We start from the raw sequence: 23,180 nt of genomic DNA on the forward strand, positions 1-23,180 counted from the left end.
CGGTCGTCCCCGTCATACACATGAGACTTGTTGGAAGCTTCATGGGCATACCAAGGGTGAGTGTAATGCTAAACCTGGCAGCTCTCGTTCCCAGGCCAATCTCTCTGATGCCTCCGATGTTGTCCCAGCTATTGCTGCCCCAGCACCCTTCTCTCCGGATCAAATGGCTGCCATCCAAAAATTGGTGACACAACTGACTACTAGCTCTTCCCATTCTCCTGTTTCCAACCTTGCCCAATCAGGTATTTTCATGTTTCTCCCTCGAGTTATTTGTGCTTAATTGACTCTAGGGCTACTGATCGCATGACTAGCAACTCACAGGTTTCGTACCTACTCTCCATGTTCTGGACGGGATAAGGTACGTGTTGCCGATGGGTCTATGTCCTCTATCTCGAGTAAAGATTAAGTTTCTTGCAGTTCCCAGCTCTCGCTTTCTTCTGTTTTGCATGTTCCCAAGTTATGTGCTAATCTCTCATCTATTTATCGTTTAACCAGTGAGTTAAATTGTTCGGTTCACTTTTTTTCAACTCATTGTGTGCTTCAGGATCTAGTGACGGGCGCAACAATTGGGTATGGTCGGGTCCGTGATGGTCTCTACTACTTGGACTCTCCACCAACTGCTCCAGCTCCTTCATCTACTTATATCCACCGTTCTGATAGGGCCCTGACCAAGCTACTCCATTGGCACCGTCACTTGGGACATCCCTCTTTTCATGTTTTACGTTTTATGTTTCCTGATTTAGTTAAACATTGTGGTTTGGAATAGCTTAATTATGAGATGTGTGAATTTTCGAAGCACACTAGAAATTCTTAATTTTAAAGTGATAGTAATAGTAATGTCCCTTTTTCCATTATTCACTCTGATGTTTGGGGTGACTCTAGGACCGTTGATCGTAATGGTTTCCGGTGGTTCATTGCTTTTATTGACAATTGCAAACGCCTCACATGGGTTTACCTTCACCACAATAAGTTTGATGTGTTTTCTTGTTTTAAATCGTTTCATGCCATGCTCCATACTCAGTTTAATGCTTTTGTCAGGGTCCTTCGCAGTGATAATGGCACTGAATACCTTGACCATGACTTTCAGGAGTACCTTTCTTCACATGGTATTCTCTCCCAAACCTCCTGTGTCAGACACCTGAACAAAATGGCATCCCTGAAAGGAAAAATTGGCATCTCCTGGATGTGGCCCATGCCTTAATGTTTAACACTGCTGTCCCAAAACACTATTGGGGAGATGCTGTCCTTACTGCCACCTATCTCATTAATCGGCTTCCCTCCAGTGTCCTTAACTTTAAGACACTTTTATCCTTTCGTCCTGACCCTGCTATTACCACTTCTCTCCCTCTTAAAATATTTGGGTGTATTTGTTTTGTCCACTACTCATCCCCTTCTCGGTCTAAATTGGATCCTTGTGCTATTAAGTGTATCGACCTAGGTTACTCGGCTTTTCGAAAGGGTTACAAGTGCTATCACCCTCCTTCTCGTCGTCTCTATGTAACCATGGATGTTACTTTCCATGAATTGGAAATCTATTACATGACACCTCTTCAAAGGGAGAGTCTTAAGGAAGAGCAATCATGTCCTATGGGTCCAATGGTTATTGATGATTTTCCTGGTGTTACTGATATTACAATTCAAGGGAAGCCTCCAATTAACAATATCAATGAGAAAGCAACTGTCTATGCCCCTTGGAAGTTAATGAAGCAAAGCATAAAATCTGGAGGAGGCGCCACAATGTCTCTCCTATTTCTGAAAATATATGTGACCTTGATGATCGCCCCATTGCCATAAGAAAAGGTGTTCACTCCTGCACTCAATACCCTATTTCTCATTTTGTGTCTTATGAGTCTCTATCACCTTCCCATCTTGCCTTTGTTTCCTCCCTGTCTTTTGTGTCTATTCCACAGGATTGGAAGGAAGCCATTAAAGATCCGAAGTGGAAGGGTACCATGATAGAAGAAATGCGATCATTGGACAAGAATGGTACATGGGGACTTGTCCCTCGCCCAACGCAGAAAAAATTAGTTGGTTGCAAATGGGTGTTCACAGTCAAGCAAAGGGTAGATGATATTGTTGAGATATACAAGGCTCGTCTAGTGGCTAAGGGTTTTACTCAAACCTATGGGATAGACTACAAAGAAACTTTTGCGCCCGTGGCAAAAATGAACTCAGTCAGAGCTTGGTTATCATGTGCTGTCAATCTAGGATGGAACTTGCAACAACTAGATGTTAAAAATGCCTTCTTAAATAGAGATCTTGAAGAAGAGGTTTACATGGATTTGCCTCCTGGTTTTGCTTTCTCCGTCTCGGCTGGCCAAGTATGCAGATTACAGAAGTCCCTTTATGGACTCAAACAATCCCCTAGGGCCTGGTTTGGTCAGTTCCTGAAAGCCATGAAGAAGTTGGGTACCAACAACACCAAGCCGATCATACACTATTTGTGAAGAGGAGTAGTTCCCAAATCACAGATCTTATTGTATATGTAGATGACATCGTGATCACTGGGAATGATGATACTGAAATCTCTCACCTCAAGAATCTGCTGGCCGCTGAGTTTGAAACCAAGGATCTAGGACCTCTCCGGTATTTTCTTGGGATTGAAGTTGCAAGGTCAGACAAATGGATTTTCATTTCTCAACGAAAATATGTCCTGGACCTTCTTAGCGAAACAGGAATGCTTTGTTGTAAGCCTGTTGATTCCCCTATTGAGGTTAACAATCAGTTATGTAGTGCCGTGGGTGATCCAGTTGACAGAGAGCAATACCAGAGACTTGTTGGTCGGTTGATCTAACTATCCCATACCAGACCTAACATTGCCTATGATGTATGTATTATTAGCCGCTTCCTTCATGACCATCGGACATCTCACCATGATGCAGTGCACCGGATTTTGAGAAACCTGAAGTCTGCCCCTGGGAAAGGTATTCTTTTTTCTAACAATGGGAATCTGAGGCTAGAGGCTTTTACTGATGCTGATTGGGCTGGGTCCATCAATGATAGGAGATCTACCTCTACCTATAATTCATTCCATAGAGGTAATCTGATCACATGGCGCAGCAAGAAACAGTCAATTGTCTCATGCTACAGTGCTCAAGTAGAGTATCATGCTATGGCTCAAGGCATTTTTGAACTGATGTGGTTGAAGGGGTTGTTAAATGATTTGGGTGTTACCACTGAAGCTCCTATGCATCACTGTTGTCAGCAGTTCCTATAACCCAGTTCATCATAACAGGACGAAGTACATTGAGATTGATCGGCGCTTCATCAAAAAGTGTTTCACCCACTGGTCTCCAAGTTGGGCATGTATGATATATTTGCACCAACTTGAGGGGGAGTGTTGAGATCCGTGGGATTAGCATCTTATCGCTTTACACTAGTCTTCATTAGGGTTTTAAACTTTTATATTATTTTTCCCTTTTTACCCTCTTGGGTTGTAATCTCAATATAAATAAAGAGGACCTCTATCATAAGTGACAAGTCAATTATTCTCCTCACTCTGATTTCGAACTACAACCCTGTGCATAGGTTTTATCTTTCAACCCTTGATTCGGTATTCCATTATTATAACTCACCTTTTATCCTTTATTTTGTGTTTGTTCCAAGCATGTCCGTAAACAATAAATCCTAATACCTATTTTGTCCTTTTCCCCTTTTGGATACCAAGTACCCCCCCCCATCTAATAAAAAGCACATACCCAATGCACGAGGCTCCTGCCATTCTGGGGCCTGGGGAAGGTCACTTGTACGCAGCCTTACCCCCTCTAATATCCTGATTAGTTGCCAGATTGCTACTCCTCTTTTGTAACTTCAATTTATTTACTATTTTGCCACTAATGCTCTTGATTTGAGTCTTATATTACTTGGGTGGGACCATATCGAACCCAAATTGGGTTTTCGAACCCCAGCATCGCATCAAAGGTAAACATTTGGAGGAAGAATGAGAAATTAAAAAGAGAATAAAATGAGAAGATGATGAGAAAGGTATAAAGACGAGAGAGAAGAGAGACGTATGAGAGAAAGAGAGTAAAGGAGAATAAGAGGAGAGGATGATGAGAGAGGTGTGCAGAAGAGAGAGAAGAGAGATGTGTGAAAGAAAGAGAGTATGGATAAATTATATCACAAAAGGTATTTTGCTCCAATGAAAAAGTAGCAAAAAAATGTAGTACATAATTTTATATAACAGTATGGTATATATATATATATATATATATATATTTATGGCAAAAGGTTTCATGCATGATGCGCAACCGTATCTACAACCATTGGATGGGGATGAAAGGCCTTATACTATAAACGATCATGCCCATCCGACGGTTGAAAGTATGACCGTGCACCATGCACGGTTGTGTATGAAACTTCTCCCCTATATATATATATATATATATATATGGTCAGAGAAACATTCCACTCCTACTATTCAAAAGCAAAATTCCAAAGGGAGACAACAAAAAAACATACTGCAAGTCCCCGACTCCCCGCAACACAAATTATATAGCCATTAAGTCTCTTATAGCGATGTTAAAAATTAAGGCCTGAGATGCACCTGATAACCTGAGATAACAGACCAGAAACAACAACAATGCATTTGTATGAAATCGACGGCAGACAAAATTAGCTTGCAACAACAATGAGAAACTCCATACTCCCAATTTCTTCGTCCGTGAAAGTTTCCTGAAAAAGGTAGATGAAAAACCAAGAACCATATTTAAAGGAAAAAAGAAAAATCAAGAACTACACAGTAACGGATAACTTAAAGGAAAGCGCTGAAATTACAGAAAAGAGATTCAGGATTCAAGATTCAAGATTCAAGATCCAAACCCTTACTTTTGTCACATTTTACTCATCAAGCTGCCAGAACTGAAGTGGTCAAATGAGCAGAAATTGATCCCATGGAGGTGGACAACAGAGAAATACCAATCTGATACAACACCTAAGAGCATAAATATAGCAAATTTAATATACAAGTGACCCAGAACAGTGACTCATTGATTTCTATTACTGCTTCAAATACATATTTCTGTATTCCAAAATTGAACTGTAACAAGCAGTCCTTCAATTTACAATGAAATACATCACATGATAACCCAGATCAGGTCCGGTGGTGAAGTTAATGAAGCAAAGCATAAAATCCCCCATTTTGGAACCAAAAGTAGACCTTTTTAACAGAAAACAGCTCAAAAAGTTCTCGCTAACTTCTGGTCAACTAGTTTCACAAATTGCTAAACAAAAGGGGAGGGAGCATTATGATGAGCATTGCCAACCTGAACATCATCAAACTTGAAATATATGGAAAATATGCCAATTAACAGAGCTCCATTTAATTGAACTAATACAGCTTTATCACAACAATGGTCTACTCTTTGAAGGATCTACAATTTAATAATCTGGGAATCCATTCCATGTATGAATAATGGTGGTCAATGTTTCTTGAAGTGCATATGCATATTCTTCTAGTTCATTTTATTTCCACCTGTTCATTTACATTCATGATAAGGACTTGGGTATGGACTCTAGATGGCTACATGCCAAAAATATATTTTTGGTTAATATTCAATAGTCCTAGATTATGCCAAAAAGCATTCCATGGTGCAGCTTAGAATTGTACGTTGTTCCCAAAGAGTTTAGGAATCACAAATTTCTGAAGTGGAAGCATCCAGTCATCTAGAAATTTCATGCAAATCTAATGGGTAAAGAAAGGTCCTATCATTCAAGTAGCTTTTCCATGTAAATTTGATATTGACAAGTGTAGTACTTATAACCTCTAGACTCTTAGTACAATGGAGACTGAAAGTAAAATCGTGTATGAATGTTATGATACATTAGGAAGTCAAGAATATCATACACTTCCATAAACTAATCAACTTCAAACAGTTTATTTTGAATTTTCCACATATATAACCAAAATGGGAAAGAAATTATGGAGGAGCTCACATACCTAGTTGCCTGATAATCTGACATTGAGTAGGTTTTCTTGCAGAGTGCTACAACTTTTTCTGTCCAAACAAGATAATATGATCCTCAAATGGTGTAGGGAACAGCATAAACTGCAACACCTAAAAAGGGTCACACAATGAGTCAGGATTTAACATGTTTTCCTTTTGTTGGCAACAACTTCTGGAGCATTTTCAGGCATTCGTGATCTGACCCATCCGCTGCAAGCCAATTCACTATCACAGATGTCACCTTTGCCCTCGGTGAGAAACCCTTGTCAATCATTTCATTCAGTAGCTGCATTGCTGTATGGATCTCGTTTTTTTTAAGAAAGCCCCAGACAATTCCATTGAATGTGAATTCGTCTGGCTGGAGAACCTTCTCTTTCATCTGTGAGAAAAATTCATTAGCTTCTTCCAACAGACCTTCTGCACATAGTCCTTTTATCATTATGGTATATGTAACTGCATTGGGTTCCAATCCCTGAGTAGAAGTTCTCTCAAAAAGTTTTCTGCCATCTGCAGGTCTTCCAGCTCTAAACATGCCATCAATGAGAATAACATAAGCCCTTATATCAGGTCTAACTGTTCCACTTTCCACCAAATAAATCAGTTTTATTGCCTCATCAAGACAGTTGTTTTTACATAGCCCTTCCAACAAAATACTGTATGTGATGATATTTCGACCCATGCCATGGGCTTGCATATCGTCAAAAAGCTCCTGTGCAGCCCCAACTCTGCCAAGCAGGCAGTATCCTCCTATTAGAGTATTAAACGTTGCAACATCAGGCTTCAATCCCTTGCCATACATGACCCAAAAGAGCTCCATGGCCTCATCTATCCTCTTACACTTACAAAATCCGTTAATCAACACATTGTAGGTAACCACATCAGGCTTGTGGCCCCTACCCACCATGGAATGAAAGGTTTCTAGGGCACCATCCATTTTACCCTGCAGGCAGTATCCATTCATTAATGCACTGTAGGTGATTGTATCAGGCTCTATACCTCTTCGAATCATCATGTCTAGCAGGGTATGTCCCTCCACAATCTTGCCATCCCGCAAAGAGCATCCAAAATAATGCTAAAGGTTACAACATCTGGTGAGATTCCAACATCTACCATCCGGTCGAATAAACTCGCAGCTTCTCTCAATCGGCCAACGTCGCATAGGCCTTGAATCAAAGAACTATAAGTGATCACGTCAGGTGACATGCTTTTAGCAGTCATTTCTGAGAATAGTCTAAGGGCCTCATCAATTAACCCGTCTTTACGTAAGCTCTGAACGATTGTGCTATATATGATTAAGTCTGGCTTACATCTTCCCTTCTCTTCCATTCTGAGCAAGCTAAGGGCCCTTCCACTGTTCCCAGCTTTGCAGAGCCCATCATTTATTGTTCCATATGTGAGTTCAGAACATGGGTAAACCTTCTTTACCATCTTATTGAACAAGTCCATGGCCTCTGCTACTTCCTCATCCATGCAGAGTCCCTTGATCAGAGAATTGAATGTCACAACATTTGGTCTATAACCAAGCTTCAGAATGTTACCAAATATAGAAAATCCGAAATCCACATGTTTCAAGCGGCAGAAGCAATTAATCAAGGTGTTAAGCGTGCAAATGTCACCAAGGATTCTCAAGGAACTCATCTCCTCGTACAAATTGAACACAGAGGAATAATGTCTCCTTCTGGCCATTGCCCCAAATAGATGGTTGAAGCAGAAAATGGGTGGCAAAGGTTGCATCTGTACGAAGTGATGAAAGAAACCAAGGCACTCTTCGAGCCTGAGATCATCAGACATGCAGCGCTCTCTAACAGAAGCTAAGAACTGAATTCTAGTCATACCAGGGACACCCAGTGCATAATCTTTTGTAGCTTCCGAATGGATTTCGGCAATTCCAAGTAAATCTATGCAAAGGCGAGCAACAGAGACGAGAAGGGAAGTATCTCTGTGTGCTAAAGCATCACTTACCAGTGTTGATGTAGCAGAAACACCGACGCCATTTTGTCTTCTCAGGCTGAGACGAGCTACGAAGCCGAGAAAGTTGTTAGGCCTATTTGCTATTTCTACCTCGTCGGCCCGACTTGGGATTTCAATAGGAGGCAAGAACAAGTTTCTATAAGACTCGGTGTGGAGGGGAATTGTTTTTTTCCCCGGCTACCTCGAATCGGTGTTTTTTAGGTCCACAAATGATTTTTGGGTTAATTTCACAGACACCCGTATAAAATATATCATGGGCATATCAAACTTTGAAAAAATATCACAGACTATCTTTATTTTATATTTTTATTTTAATTTAATCCACTCCATTAGGCTTGTACAGTTAAATTACTATTAATTCTTTTATAAAGGCAAAATTATCCTTACCACGGGTGAACTTTCTATAATACCTTTTAAGGTATTAAACAATGGGTTCTCCTGTCAAACCAACAAGAACCTGTTTGATTAAACCAAAAGGATCGAACCGATCTTGAATCCCAAGACAAAACCCCAAGTCATCCATTGTCTTCTTCCTCTCAGATCTCCCCTTTGCTCTGCTTCCATCTCTCGTCTCCGTGAAAGGCCGCTGTTGCAACCAAATCCTAAATAGAGTGTGAAAACGAGCCATCTGAATTGGGAAGAATTGGCCATATGCTGAAAAAAAATCATAGGTAATCAACGAAAAAGGCCTAAACTTACTGGACTGGATCGACCGGAATAGGGATTGCCTGCGGCCAATTTTGATCCAAATCCACAGCTACAGTAGAATAAGATAATTACAGTATAACAATGAAATCTTTTGTTCTACAGATCCACAAAATTTAGAGTTTCAGCTAGGTTTTCCAAATTTAGATCTTGAACAATACTCTCTTTAACCCAAGTAAAGTAATCTCCAGTTTCCTTTTTGGTCCTCACAGTTACATTCATGGTTTCTCTCCTTTATTTACTATTAGCTTCCCGATTTCTTTTTAACTTCTTTTTAATAATTTAGAACACGATACTTGCTTCTTCTACGAAAGACTATTTGAATAATATTAATTTCATCACCGCTTTGGCAGATAACCATCAGTTTTGATTCTTAAAAGCTCAAATCCTTTACTTTCTCAAATCGTATCCCCAAAATCGATTTTACCCCCATATTCCCAAATTCAAGGTGAACCTCCCTCTGGCTCTAGGAGTCCCAAAGAGTTCCAAACGCGATTGCAAAGCAACGGAGTGAAGATTAAGAGAAAGAATCATTCCAAGGAGTTCCAAACACAGTTGCATAGGAGTGAAGATTAAGAGGAAAAAGAGTTCAACAGTTCCAAACAGCAAAACAAGTCTGAAATTTTAGGGTTTCAAGTCCTTTGTTTAATGATTCTGTTTTAGAAAACCAAAACGGTGGTGGTGGTTGGAGTTCGGAGTAGGACTAACCTTAATAAGGCACCTCAAATGTCACTTTTCAAAGTTAGGATACCTCGAATGTTATTTTTCCAAACTAAGGCATCTTAGATGCAATTTATTCCTTTTTTATTTAAATAACTAAGGGGGTAAAATGGATATTTCAATTTTGAGTGCTAACTGTGATTAACGTCAGGGGGAAAGTTGATATTTTGACAAGGTTTGGTATGTCTGTAATATATTGTATACTTACAGGGGGTGTCCGTGTAATTAACCCTAAATAGTATCTTTAGCAAGTGACCAACTAAGGAGAGAACCGTGAGTGGAAGTCGCGACTTTTATCCATGGCAAATAGGTAGAATTTCTATCCTACCACGGGTGACGCTATAAGTACGGCATAAGATTCTGGAAATCTGGTTGGTGTGAGCTCTGATCTCTAAAAATATGACAAGTGGCTACACACCACAATGCCTGGATGGTGGTGACTCACTGCTTAGTGCTTAGTGACGCTTTGACATCACTTCTACTATTCTAATAATTCTCATAGTTAGTTAAATAATTGGTGTTCCGATTCCGGAATGCTTCACTTCGATTAATTTGAAATTTGAAAGAAGCAATCAGAGAAGCCTCCAAACGGTAACAGATGGCGTTGCGATCCTTTCACGTTGACCTCCGTCTTACCTTCTTCTTGTTCTGCTTCTGCTCCTCAATCTCATCTCACAATGCACAAGACCCAACAACGAAAACCATGGAGGAGTTCTCGGGATACCCAATCCATGAAGTCGAATCATTTCCTTCCACCTCTATACCTTCAATTTCAGTTGATGTTGAAACTCTACAAAGACAGGTAACGAAACCTAAGTAACTTAGGTATCTGGGTTTATATTATGGGTTGGATTCATAGAAAGTATTGATGTTGATTTACGGGATTGATTTGTAGTTCAAATTTGTAGTTCAATGAAGTGGATAGCTTTTCTGCTATACGATGAAAATCTGTCGATTAAAGAGAAAAAAAAATTCATATTTCTTAAATGGTCTTCTTCCCCTGCCTTTGGGTGGGTGTGTTTTTAGTATTCCGGAAGGTGGGTTTTAGTTTTATGATTTTTACATTTTTAGTTTCTAATAATAGCATTGCGAATTTTTTATATTAGATTGAGGAGTTATCAACTTTCTCGGATACGCCTGCCCCATCAGTAACTAGGATTCTGTACAGCGAGAAGGATGTGTTGGCTAGGAGGTATGTATAGGATGTCATCTGATTTCCTTCCTATCTTCCCGTAGTTGTTTGATTATAAAAATGATGATGTTAAGTTCACTATATGTGTTCTTGATTGGCATGTCTACAGTTGACTTATTATTCTGTGTGCTTGAGTATATGAGTTAGGTTCACATTTCTATGCAAATATGACAAGTATGATGGGTTTTAAAATAGAACTATGCTTATAATTTACGCTTAGAGACATTCTTTTGAAGTTTATAGTATGTTTCAGCACTTTGACAGAGAAGTTGATTTCTCCAATATTTCCCCAGAAGACATGTGATCCTAAATATTTACTATACTCTGATCCATTACCTTCTTCCACCCACCCACCACATGAGATATTCTGGTTATTTGACTTCCTGGAAGCTTTTTTGGGTCACAAACATTACAATTTATTTATTGGTGTGTTGGGTATATTCTATAACCCTAAAATATGTCCTAATATAAGTCTACTTGAATAAGGAATCAGGGTGTGGTGGGCCTCACTGGATAGAACCCATTTAACCTAAAAATCCTAGTCTTTCCTATAAATACTAGCTGGAGGCAGCAACTTGCATTATTCCAAACTTGATATGCAGGGTGTATTGCTTTAAGCAACCTTGTGCTTAAACCCTAAACCCTAACATGGTGGGCATTTGATTGTGCAATATGCTTTTCAATCATGTTGTTGTCTTCTCATGTCTTTGTCTGGATATGTAAATTCAGGTACATGAAGAACTTAATGGGACTCTCTGGTCTTTCTATTAGAGAGGATGCTGTTGGTAACATATTTGGTCGATGGTGAGTTTTTGGTTTTTATCTTTATTATTCTGTGGCAACAAAGTGGTTGTGACTTGTGACAATAATAAACCCAGTAAGTATTAATCAACCTTACTTGTCCTATCCCACCTTGTATGCATGAGACTTACTAATGAAGATACTCTTAAAGGTTTACAAATGCACTGATGACTTTCTTTTTTTTTTTTTTTTTTTGGGGAGGGGGGTAAATGATGACAATGGTACATAACCCTATAGTTTTATAGCAAAACTCTCTGGCCAGGTTTCCAACATTTGCAACTGAGATGACTCATGACCTACAGACTCCAAACCAAACGACACCATACACTTATTAAACTCCTTTTATAGCTACTGGAAACTAGTTTGGGCTTAAATAGTACCAATCAATCAACAAGAGAAAAAAAAATCCACTAAATTTAATTCTAAGGTTGGGACAGAATCCAGCCATATCTTGACAACATCCCATAGCCCTCCTTAAAGCTTGAATCAGAGTCAAACCATACCTTTAGGACACCCCACAGCCCTCTTTTTATATTCTCAACCAAGGCTCATACCAAAACTTCAAATCCCAACTCAATTTCAAGATAGTAACTATTTAGACTTGAATGGCAAAACTATTATCTCCTCTTTGAATATGATACCATGCTTCTTGCCTGAATCTTATCATGCTTCATCCCATAAATCAACCACTTTGTTTATTGATCAACAAATGTCCACACTGGATAGATTCTTATGGAGTTTAAGAGCCACAAGAAGCGGATAGGCTATGATCCACTTAATGGAAGTGCCTAACAACTATGACTATCTTTCTCCACATACCCGAAGTGTATCTAGATTGCCAGTTCAGAATTGCCAGTTCAGAAATATTATACTAGTCTTTTGTGTAATTATGGTCAACATGGTTCACTTGCTTAAACTTTCAAGCCCTGGTCTTTTATATGACTAGCTGATTTAGCGGGATGGAGCTCTATTTCTGCGTGGGAATTTCCACTGTCAGCTAGCTGGATTCCCTCCTGTCTCATTTACTCATTCTCTTCTGTATATGGAAACATCTGATATAAGTAGAATAGCTCTTTATTAAGTTTCCTACCATCATTTACCAGAACAGGAGTTCTGAGGTACTTGAGTTTTGATTGCCTCCTCTAATTAAATTTAGCTATATTGGTTCTTACCTTTTTTTTTTTTTAACATTCTTAACTTATGAAATATTTGCTTGCCTTCCTTCTAGTCAGTCCTGGGATAAATTTGAAGAACTTTTGTTTCTATAGGTCACATTTGTTTTTGTTGTTTTAATCCTGTTGAAATGTTCTTTGGTCTTCCTATTAGCCTTGTTTTGTCATCTATGCAGGGATGGATATGAACCAGAGCTTGCAGCAGTCGCAACAGGTTCTCACATTGATGCTATTCCATACGCTGGAAAATATGATGGTGTTGTTGGTGTTTTGGGGGCAATAGAGGCAATTAACGTGCTGAGAAGGTGTGCAACTTTCCTGAATACCCGAATACATTCTTTTTTTTGATATTTATACCCCTCATGGAAAGATAGTTTAGAAGTACAATTTTTTGACAGGCAGAATAGGTAAAAGTGTGGAAGATGAATCAGAGATCCTCACATTTTATAAAGCATACAGATAATATTATCAGCTTCTCTGGCCATGCTTGCCTTCTACCATGAAGTTGATAATATTGATGATTTGACATCACAAAGTGTTTTGTTAAACAATCCTTAGATTAACTAACCTCAATTTTGTCTTTAGACCCAGCTTGAAATCATTTGTATATTGGGTGACTCAAAACGAACTTTGCTGAAATATTGATAGCATATTTCAGTGCAGATCATATTTGTGTTGTAACCCTTCACAGTAATGATCCAGTATACAGAGTGTCCCTAAAAATAACTAATGATCAAAAGAGTTAGCCGACCTAACTCCTAAGCATCCAAATTGAATAAGCATTTTGAATCAATTGTGAATTCCTTTAGGCTGTGTTTGGTTGTCTAGACAAGAAAAGAAAAGAAAAACAGATTTTCTTTATGTTTGGTTGTCAAAAGAAAAGAAATGAAACATAAATCTAATAACAATAATCGTATTACAGATGCCAATTGAATGGAATATATAATTATATAATGTACGAACCCTACAATATGAAGCACCAAAACAAAACTATACAAATAACTGTATTCATCTTCTCCATGTAACAACCTGCAATTCATCCCCCGTTTTTCTCTCTACTTCTCTCCCACATTGCTCATCTCTCCTGCACATACCCACCACTCCGGCACAACCCCCGCCCTCCCCACATCCCCACCCCATCCGCATGGCCTCCCACTGTTTCATTCTCCCTCACTGCCCCACCCTCTGTGTAGCCCATCCCTCTTGCACAGCCACCCCCTTTTTGTTCACCGCACATTCCTAACCCTGTTGCATAGCACTCCCACAGTTTCATTCTTCCACACTGCCCCACCGCTGTCTCTCTGATCTCCCCGCACCTCCCACAACCTCCCTTGTTTCTTTCTCCCTCACACCCCCTCTGTTTTTTTTCTGCCAACCATTCCCGCTTCTCCCTCGCACCTCCCCCCTCTGTTATTTCTGCTGATCACTACTGCTTCTCCCGCGCACTACACAGACCCATCCCTCTTGCACAGTTGCAGGTTTCCTCTCCATCTTCCCCTCTGCTACCCCCTTCTTTGCTGTCCACCGAGGCACCGACACAAGCTACAGGCACTGATTTAAAAATAGATTTTCTCGCCCAATCCAAAGATTTCTCAAGTTCTAGGCAAGATTTCTAATTTGGCGGTGATAGAAAATTGCATGGAGTTCAAGATGAACTTCAAAATCAAAGATAGAATCTTCCATTTCTTTTCTCTCCATGTCTAGACAACCAAATACAGCCTCAAAAGACTTTAGCAGGGGAATATTTCCTGACTGATTAAAATTGTTCATATTTCCTTTAATATGACTATTTCTGCAGTACTCTATGGTTCATGGCTACATGTGCATATATGCTGACTGGGGTTTCACAGGTCTGGCTTCAAGCCTAAAAGATCGTTGGAGTTGATATTGTTCACATCAGAAGAGCCCACACGATATGGGATCGGCTGCTTGGGAAGGTTGCGACCATGATTTATTTTTATTTTAGGTTCAGAATCTAAATTATTTTTCTTTTATTTTTGACATCATTTTGACTTAATATGATTTCTATTGATTTAACATATCAATTTGGAATTGGAATTCTTTTACTTTAGTTTCTGTTTATTTCCATGGTTCCATTTCTTGAGAATGGAGCTCCGGGTGTTAACTAATAATCTATTGCATCACATATATTTTTCTCAATGTGCAGCCGCTTAGTGTCAGGAAATGAACAACTGGCAAATGCTCTAAAAAAGACAGTTGATAGTCAAAATATGTCCTTTTTAGATGCTGCAAGATCTGCTGGCTATGCAAAAGACAGTGAAGACTTATCCACTGTGTTCCTAAAGAAAGGAAGCTATTCTGCTTTTGTGGAATTGCACATAGAGCAGGGGCCCATCTTGGAAGAAGAAGGTATGCTATCTTAACACTAAATACCCCTTCACTACTCAGCATGTTAAATGCTTGTTAATAGAGGAAATTTCTGAAACCAGGTACCTCAATTGGTATTGTGACTGCCATTGCTGCTCCTGCAAGTTTGAAGGTAGAATTTGAAGGCAATGGAGGACATGCCGGAGCTGTCCTAATGCCACATAGGTGATAAGAATTTACATCTTCCTCAAGATTATATAAAACTTATGCCACTCCATTGCAGTGATATTTGTATGTAATAGTGCGTAGGAGCACATTCCAATTAATTCCCAAAAATTATAAATTTATATCAAATTGGAACTAGTAACTAATCTCAACATAGAAGTATTGGAAAAAAACTCATATAAGTAAAAAATATTAAATATCAGTAGCAGATAATATGTCACATAAACTACATGATTATATTCATCAGACTTTTGTGCTGTGCACCCTCAACAAAGAAACATTAGTTGGTAATGACGATTATATTGAGTTCAAGAGAAGAAACAATGAAAATAACTAATCAATTTCTAAAGGTCATTGAAGTCGGAGGAAGGTGATAGGCATAGGCACAACATAGCAACACATATGCACATACATAGAAATATAGAGGGAGAAGTCCAACACAAGGTGAATGTCCCTTGTCTATCAAATAGCCACACACATAAGTTTGCATGGGCTCAAATTAAGGGTCCATGTAGCGAAGCTTGCTAAGCAAATGTTAGATTAAGTTATTTTAAGTCTATCTCGGTTATTTAAGTTTACTGAAGCAAAAGGCTGTACCCAGTGCACAAGGCTCCCGCATTTAGCAGGTTCTGGGGAAGGGTCAAATGTATGCAGCCTTACTCCTGTTTCCAGAAAGGCTGTTTCCAGGACTTGAACCCGTGACCAAGCGTTCAGCAAGTGAGCACTTGACCAACGCGCCAAGCACGACCTATAAATAAATTTTCTCTAGCTCTTCAGATATCAAAGAACATGGTGCTAGGTTTACCTGTGGGAATTTTAGTCATCTTCATCTTGTAGCAATCTTATGCATCTCATCTTTATGCAGAGTGCTCCATCTGGATGTATTTCTCTCCCCACCCCCACCCCCACCCCCACCTGGTCTTCTCTTTTCTTTTTGGTTGTTTGTGTGCTTACTTTTTCTCAATTTGATCTACTTTGCTTTAGATGTGTGCAATCCTAAACAAATATGTTCTCTTATTCTTGAAATCTGGTACTTTAAAACATTGTTAGGCTCGAGCTTACAAAAATGATATGCTATGCTATGCTGTGCCCATCTTTAATGTAGATCCTCCTTTTTTGAGTAGTTGTTGTGCTTGGTCATTCAATTGATATCCAGAAATCTTTTTATATGCCATTGCAAACAGAAACGATGCAGGATTGGCAGCTGCAGAGTTAGCATTAGCTGTTGAAAAACATGTAGTGGAATCAGGATCAATTGACACTGTTGGTACTGTAGGTAAGCCATAATTATATATACATTCCTGATAGGCTCAAAAACACAATTAAGGGGGCAGAGGAGGGTGGACCTTGGCGCAATGGTAAGGTTGCTACATTGTGACCAAGTGGACAAGGGTTCAAGTCTCAGAAACAGCCTCTCCACAAAATGGAGGTAAGGCTGCGTACATTATGATCCTCCCTAGATTCTGCAGTGGCGGGAACCTCGTGCACTGGATACCGCCCCCTTTTTATAGAAGTAGAGACTGTGTTGAGGATTCTCTTGTTTCTTTTTACTCCCCTTTATATATTTCTGTTTCTTCCAGGCATTTTGGAGCTGCATCCTGGAGCAATCAATAGCATACCTAGCAAATCACACCTGGAAATTGGTTTGCTTCTTCTCCTTGATGAATAATTTTCCCTTTTTCCATAACTTTATGTTGTATGATAATTTGATTGTCCCACTTGTTCCTTCCTATGCTATCTGGGTATATGAATATTCTTGTAGTTAACCACCTCGGCACCTCTTCTTGGCAGACACACGAGACATTGATGAGAAGAGGAGAAACACTGTTGTTGAGAAAATACATCAATCTGCCATGGCAATAGCTAAGAATCGCCGGGTCAACCTCTCAGAATTTAAAATCATCAATCAGGACCCACCAGCCCTGTCAGATAAATCAATAATTAGAGCAATGGAAACCGCATCACAAGAGCTCAACCTCACTCACAAGTTGATGATCAGCCGTGCTTACCATGATTCACTGTTCATGGCGAGGTAATTTGGAATTAGATAACTGGCAAATAAAACTAGCACTTTTATCTATACCTGAAATAATCTCTAAGTTTCCTACAGTTGGAACCTTTTTTTTTTTTTTGGGGGTGGGGGGGGGGGAGATGGTTTTGATTTTTTTGCATGCATGTCTCGTATCATCAAGATGACATTGGTTATGTTTGGATTTTTGGACAATGTAAAACTGTTGCTAATTGTGTGTGAAAACACATCTGTGCAGAATATCTCCAATGGGCATGATCTTCATTCCATGTTACAAAGGTTCGGGCTTTCACTTACAAGAGTTTTCCCACCTTTACATAATTGAACAGTCCACTCTATAGACCACCATCAACCACCCACCTGGATTTCTGGCGTTGATGCACTGCTAATTCCAATCCCAAATATGCATTGAGTTTTCAAGGAAACCATTGGCTATATGATCTTGTTATGCCATTCATTATTTGGCCCAAGCCTTGCAATTAAATGTTAAGTTCTGTTCATTTATCATGTCATATGCAATCAACTTTAATGCTGTCCAGACCGCTGAATTAACATTGAGTCCCTTAATTTTGCAGGTTATAGCCACAAGCCCGAAGAATATGCCTCAAGTGAGGATATTGCAAATGGGGTCAAGGTCTTAGCACTTACACTTGCCAAGTTATCCCAGGACTGATTTCCACATATTTGGTTCTTGACTAGATTGGATTTTATGTAAGTGATACAGAAATTGGACACAGGAGTATGACTATGTCAAATATTCATAAAATTTAAAGATGGATCTAACTTGTAGTTGGCTTCCCTGTTCAGCATACCACACTGGCTGCTTAATTAATGATAATGAAAGTTTGAAGGAAGGTGTACTATTATTCTTATGTACATTCTGAAAGGAAAGCTTCTATATAAATAAGTGAATCCCTGAATCCCAGTTCATCATTCTAAGTGCTGATTCTAAACAGTTAGTAGAAGGGGCTGAAAAACAGAACTCAACATAGAACATCTATTTGATTTCACCAACCATCAATTATCATCATAGTCGAGCAAGAGAATATAACATGCTAAGTTTTGTTTCAACACTAATTTCTTAACAAATCCTTGTCAATGTAAACAGCAGCAGATCTACATTTGCTATCTGTCTGAGACCCCTAATGAAACAATATTCATGTTACAAAAAATCAAATCTGAACAGTTAACTACTACAGGCTATCATATCATTCCTCTTTGCCATCTGCAGCCACCTCTGGTGTGATTGTTGTAGCAGTTAGCACATTATCTGAAGCTTCAGTCTTTGCCAGTAATATCTCTACCACCTCTGGTGTGATTGTTGTAGCAGCCTCTGGTGTAGTCGTTGTAGCAGTTATCTCGTCTTTGTTATCTGAACTTTCAGTCTTTGCCAGTAATATTTCTATCTGCAAATCAATAAGAGAGACAGAGAGAGAAGGTTATTTTGACCATCTTGAAATGAACAGAGAGCAATAAATGCAAACTTATTCACCTTGGCTTTCTGAACCAGGCGTCCATTAGTCTCATCTTTCATGCCGACTGTAGAAGTGATAATCTCTGTTGCATAGCCAGAAAAACAGGTTATATTCTGTCTAATATTAACATTCATTGTGTAAGGAAAATGGATTAGCATGAAAAAGATGTAACTTCTTACTCTTCTGGGAAGCCATTCCATTGTTCTTCAGAATTTCAGCAATTGTGACAACTGTAGCGATTGCTGTTATAAGAAAAAACAGCAAATATCAATAATAAACTAGCATTCAAGAACACAAACCATAGTATCTCTTGTCTCATTAGTTTCTTATCCTATTTTCTTTGTTCTTCTTTATGTAAGATTCTAAAGCTAACCACTTCAATTACATCGCTCTAACAAGGACTCAATAAAATTGAGTTGTAGTTACTAACAATCATCACCACATAATTAGGAGAAGGGCATAAAGGAACAAATTTAAAACAGAAAGGAAGGAACCCAAAAATCAGATACAAGCAGGAACAACATGAGAAAAGGGATTGTTTCCAGAAAAGATAAATATGAAGCAGAAAACTTTAAAAGGGCGGGAAAAATCATGAGAGTCATAAACTCTTTAATACTACAAAAAGACAAAGGGATTGTTTCAAGTAATTAAGCATACCCATGCCCAAGGCTGAGAGCTCAACCTCCTCATGCTGCTGCATGTACTTCTGCGAAACAGAAAGAAAATCATGAGAAGGTATCCTTAATGTTGAGCATTAGCAAGAAACAGATCCAAGAACTCGGTGATTGAGATGTAAACAATTGTATTACTCCAGTCCAAGAAAAATAAAGTCGGGCACTGTAATTATTAATGGGTGTAAGTCACCCGGAAAACCCTAAACATGATTCTGACTCGTTCTTGGAATAAATCGTCTGCAAACTATGATATGATTCACGGAAAACAAAGAAACAGATAAAAGAACACGATCGAGGTTGGAGAAAGATTGATTAACGTAACAATTATTGAACTCCCTCCATCATTTTCATGCGATTAACACACTAACAGTACTCAAAGAAGTTATGGATAACAATTCATAAGAACTAACATGTTAGATCAAGAACAACAGAGAAAAACAAACAAATCCTTCGTTCAGAATACACAATTAAAATGAACGTATTCATTAAGAAAACCACCAGGAAAAAATGGGAGACACTGAGAAAACCCTAAATCCACGAAGAAAAGAGAGAAGAAAATCTTAATTATAGACAATGGAGAAAGGGAGAGGAGGAGGGATTTTACCTTAGCGAGATTCACGTAGAAGTAGAGAGGTTTCTTGGTGTTGGAGACCTGAATTTTGTTCTTCTTCTGCCTTATTTCAGTGCTTCCAAGCTTCTTCTCGGCAGATACGACAATGGCGTCTGCAACTGCAACCGTCTCCATGACTCTCTCTCTCTCAAAGATCCTTTCACACTCGCTCTCGCTCTCTCTCACAATGTCGCTCGCGGCAGCGGAGAAAACCCAAGTACGTACGTAGAACTGTTACGATGCGCTCTTACAGGGTGGCGTAATGGCGATTTATATAGAAACTTAGCCTTGAAACCACTCCCAATGAAAATAAAACACGTGTTAACACTTGATAGGGTTTTGCACTTCAAGACTGGCTCTTGACAGTTAGAAGCCTGGCTAACTGACGACAAAGTTTGTTGCTTCGAGACACGAGCGGCAAATAAGATTCAGACGCTTGTAATTCAGTACATGTCAAATGACACTTTTGCCCTCGTTCACTCTTCAAAATGACGTACAGACAGAGTCGCGACTCCTCTGGAGTCTGGAGTGGATTCGACGCTTTAATACGTTCAGACATGTTTGTTAGTTCCTCCGAAGATTCTAGTCTTTTTGTAATAAAAGGCTGCCAAGTCCTCTGGCATTACCCAATCGACTTGATCAGACGATCACAACCGTTCTTTTCATCGCTTTGAACTGTGTGTCAAGCGGGATTGTATAAAAAAAATGCATTCCCATGAATTATTGGCAACAGACGGTGGAAATGCCAGGATTATTATCCTCTCCTATTTTTTATAGGTAGGCACTTGGAATGCTAGTGTGGATGTTCGACATGTGGCAACTTGAACATCTGACTATCTGAACTCAACATGGCCAATGAGCTCGGATCGTTGGATGTCTAAGGTATCATGTGTCAGACATCCACACTAGCACTGCTGCATTGCCGCACTGTCGGGCTATAAGGAATTGGAGAGGATAATTTTCTGAAAATGCCATTCCATTATTCGATCATGTAGGAAATATCGAGGGGAAATTGCCTAGATCTACTTAGATAATAAAAAGATTAATAAAATTGATAGATGTAAATTATGTTTTATAGTCACAAGTTACAATGTTGGAAAGATTTACCGAATTCCTATATAACGAAAAAAACTAAATGAATATCAAACTACCCCTAGCATCCTTTTCTTTCAATTTTTTCCTTTATTTAACCTTTTAACTTTTTAGTCTTTTATTGATCCTACCCTTCGTACTTTTTCTCCTTCCTCCGATGAACAGAGCTGTAACCACTCCCTCCTTCCTCCCCTACAACTCCGCACCACCACTGCCATCCACCTCCTCCCTCCCTCCCGTTCTTGACCCTTCTCTTCCCTGCAACCCTACCCACCCCCGCCCAGCCCTCTGAAACCATTTCTTGCTTTCTATGGAGATCTGCTTCTCCTTCCTTGCTGATGAGGGTGCAAGTCTGTCTAAGATGATAGGCTACAAATACTGCATATTGAACTACATGCTTTTACGAAAAAAAAAAAACTACATTTTTAACCTTTTTTAGTTCTTCTCGACATGTGCCCCTCACAATGCCCTATGGAAAAACAATAGAATAAACCGATCAATGCTTAATCACCCTACCTGGAAAAAAAAAAGATAAACAGAAACTTTGGAGAAGTAATAAAGTCTTTCTCAAAAGCTCATAAAGAGCGCGTTTTGGATATATCCAAGTAAATTGGGAAAATTCAGAATCGATTGGGGATTGGATGCGAAACCGACAGGAAACATCTAGATTAGAAGAATAATTTCAATGAATCTAAGCATGCGTTGATGGATGATGGCGAAGGGTTCATTCAGGCGAAGAAGAACATAAGAACATTACGGTTTTGAGTGCGAGAGAGGGATGAAGGGGTGGATGGAAGTGGCCGTGACGATGGTAGAGGTAGTGCGGGCCGATTTGCAGGGAGGAGGGTGGGGTGGAGGTTGTAGGGGACGGCGGAGGGAGAAGGGGGGGTTGGGACTGATGGCGGAGGAGAAAGAAGAAGGAGAACAAGAAATAAAAAATAAAAAATAGAAAAGTTAAATGAAAATACAGAGGGAAGAAAGAAGCATTCTAGGGGTATTTTAGGTTATTCCTCAAGCTTCTTTTACTCATATGGGGATTTGAAAAATCTTTTCAACATTACAACTTATGATTGTAAAACATAATTAACATCAACCGTTTTGTATATCTTTTTTATATTTAGTAGATCTAGGAATAAAAAATAAAAGAACAGATCTAGGCAATTTCATCACCCGTATCGAACAGATACTCATTGCGTATCATCCAAACCGAACAGATACTCATTGCGTATCATCCGAACCAAACAAACGGATTGAGGCAAAAGTTTTTCTTGAAAAATACATTCCATCTAAGGTCATAAATGGTCCACCCCTCCTTGGGTACCATCCGAACCCTTTGATCAAGGGACATGAAATTTGATTCCAAGTAAATTGGATTTTTGAAGAGGGATCGAAGTTTTCCTGGATTTGGCGCTGAGATTGTGGAGTAGCAGAGGAAAATGGAGGATTTCGGTTAGGGATTTCAAAAACAAGAAGACGAAAGGGGGGATGGGTTAGGATAGCCGTTGTTCTCGACCCCAAGTGTTGGGTTTGGGTCATCTTGAATCCGGGTTGGATGAAAGTGCATCATTTTGGGAAGCAAATGGAAGGAGATGTTCATAGCCGTTGGATCTTTGAAGTCCACGTGTCATATTGTGAGATAGAGTTGGCAAGAATTGGGAGATGTGAGAGTTGGAGAGGAGCCGCCAAATCCAGTTTTCCTTCAACCATAGAGTGAAGAGAAAATCTCTTAATTCACGTGATTTGATTTTCTGATTGGTTTGAGACATTGTATTTTAGACTTTCGATAATAACAACCTGGAGTTAATTACGGCATTCACTATTGTAAGTAGGGTTGTCAAATTCCAGTCTGAACCGGTTGGTCCAACCAAAAGCAACCACTTTAGACTGAACAAAATTCTTATTGGCTTGGGGCTTTATGAAAACCAGTAAAAATCAAACCAAACGAAACTAGAAACCGAACCAAACTCAAAAATATTATTATTTTTAAATGTATATCTATGAAAAATCAAAACTAAACCGGTAACAACCTAATAAAAGCCCATTTTGACAACCAAATAAAAGGCCGAATAAACCAGACCAAAATCGAAACTGAACTTCAGCTTAACTATTTGGTTTTGGTTTGACTTGTTTTAGCCTGAAACCGATTTAACCCAGCTGAAATCAGACTGAACCGACCAATTGATACCCCTAATCAAAGCGTCAAACATCCATGGGCTGATTTTGAGGGTGACTTTAATATCG

The 23,180-nt window shown here is 39.2% G+C and overlaps 3 protein-coding genes across 4 annotated transcripts; 1 reads left to right on the forward strand and 2 right to left on the reverse strand.

Moving 5' to 3' along the window:
* Positions 1-4,561: 4,561 nt before the first annotated feature.
* On the reverse strand, positions 4,562-7,798 carry LOC122646988 (pentatricopeptide repeat-containing protein At1g62930, chloroplastic-like). The gene is given in 3 exon segments (XM_043840554.1): positions 4,562-4,674; positions 5,939-6,995; positions 6,998-7,798. Coding segments are annotated over 2 exon segments (1,698 nt in total). The 5' UTR covers positions 7,779-7,798; the 3' UTR covers positions 4,562-4,674; positions 5,939-6,078.
* A 2,063-nt stretch (positions 7,799-9,861) lies between these two features.
* LOC122665397 (ureidoglycolate hydrolase) lies at positions 9,862-17,806 on the forward strand. Of its 2 annotated transcripts, none has more exons than XM_043861551.1 (12): positions 9,862-10,143; positions 10,448-10,539; positions 11,269-11,337; positions 12,683-12,811; positions 14,357-14,443; positions 14,674-14,876; positions 14,957-15,059; positions 16,244-16,335; positions 16,640-16,702; positions 16,851-17,091; positions 17,327-17,367; positions 17,664-17,806. In XM_043861551.1, the coding sequence occupies exons 1-12, from the start codon at positions 9,940-9,942 to the stop codon at positions 17,759-17,761; spliced, it is 1,422 nt and encodes a 473-aa protein (XP_043717486.1). In that variant the 5' UTR covers positions 9,862-9,939; the 3' UTR covers positions 17,762-17,806. The 2 variants fall into 2 exon arrangements, with proteins under 2 accessions (XP_043717486.1, XP_043717482.1); XM_043861547.1 differs by having other exon boundaries at positions 10,448-10,533; positions 11,263-11,337.
* Positions 17,807-18,156: 350 nt separating this feature from the next.
* Positions 18,157-20,085, reverse strand: LOC122665413 (uncharacterized protein At2g34160-like). The gene is made up of 6 exons (XM_043861563.1): positions 19,842-20,085; positions 19,221-19,269; positions 18,743-18,805; positions 18,581-18,645; positions 18,458-18,494; positions 18,157-18,358 (listed from the first exon to the last, which is right to left on the reverse strand). The coding sequence occupies exons 1-6, from the start codon at positions 19,980-19,982 to the stop codon at positions 18,297-18,299; spliced, it is 417 nt and encodes a 138-aa protein (XP_043717498.1). The 5' UTR covers positions 19,983-20,085; the 3' UTR covers positions 18,157-18,296.
* Between the last annotated feature and the right edge of the window lie 3,095 nt (positions 20,086-23,180).

This window comes from Telopea speciosissima, chromosome 1 (assembly GCF_018873765.1).
Source record: "Telopea speciosissima isolate NSW1024214 ecotype Mountain lineage chromosome 1, Tspe_v1, whole genome shotgun sequence".
In the NCBI taxonomy this organism is placed as follows: domain Eukaryota; kingdom Viridiplantae; phylum Streptophyta; class Magnoliopsida; order Proteales; family Proteaceae; genus Telopea; species Telopea speciosissima.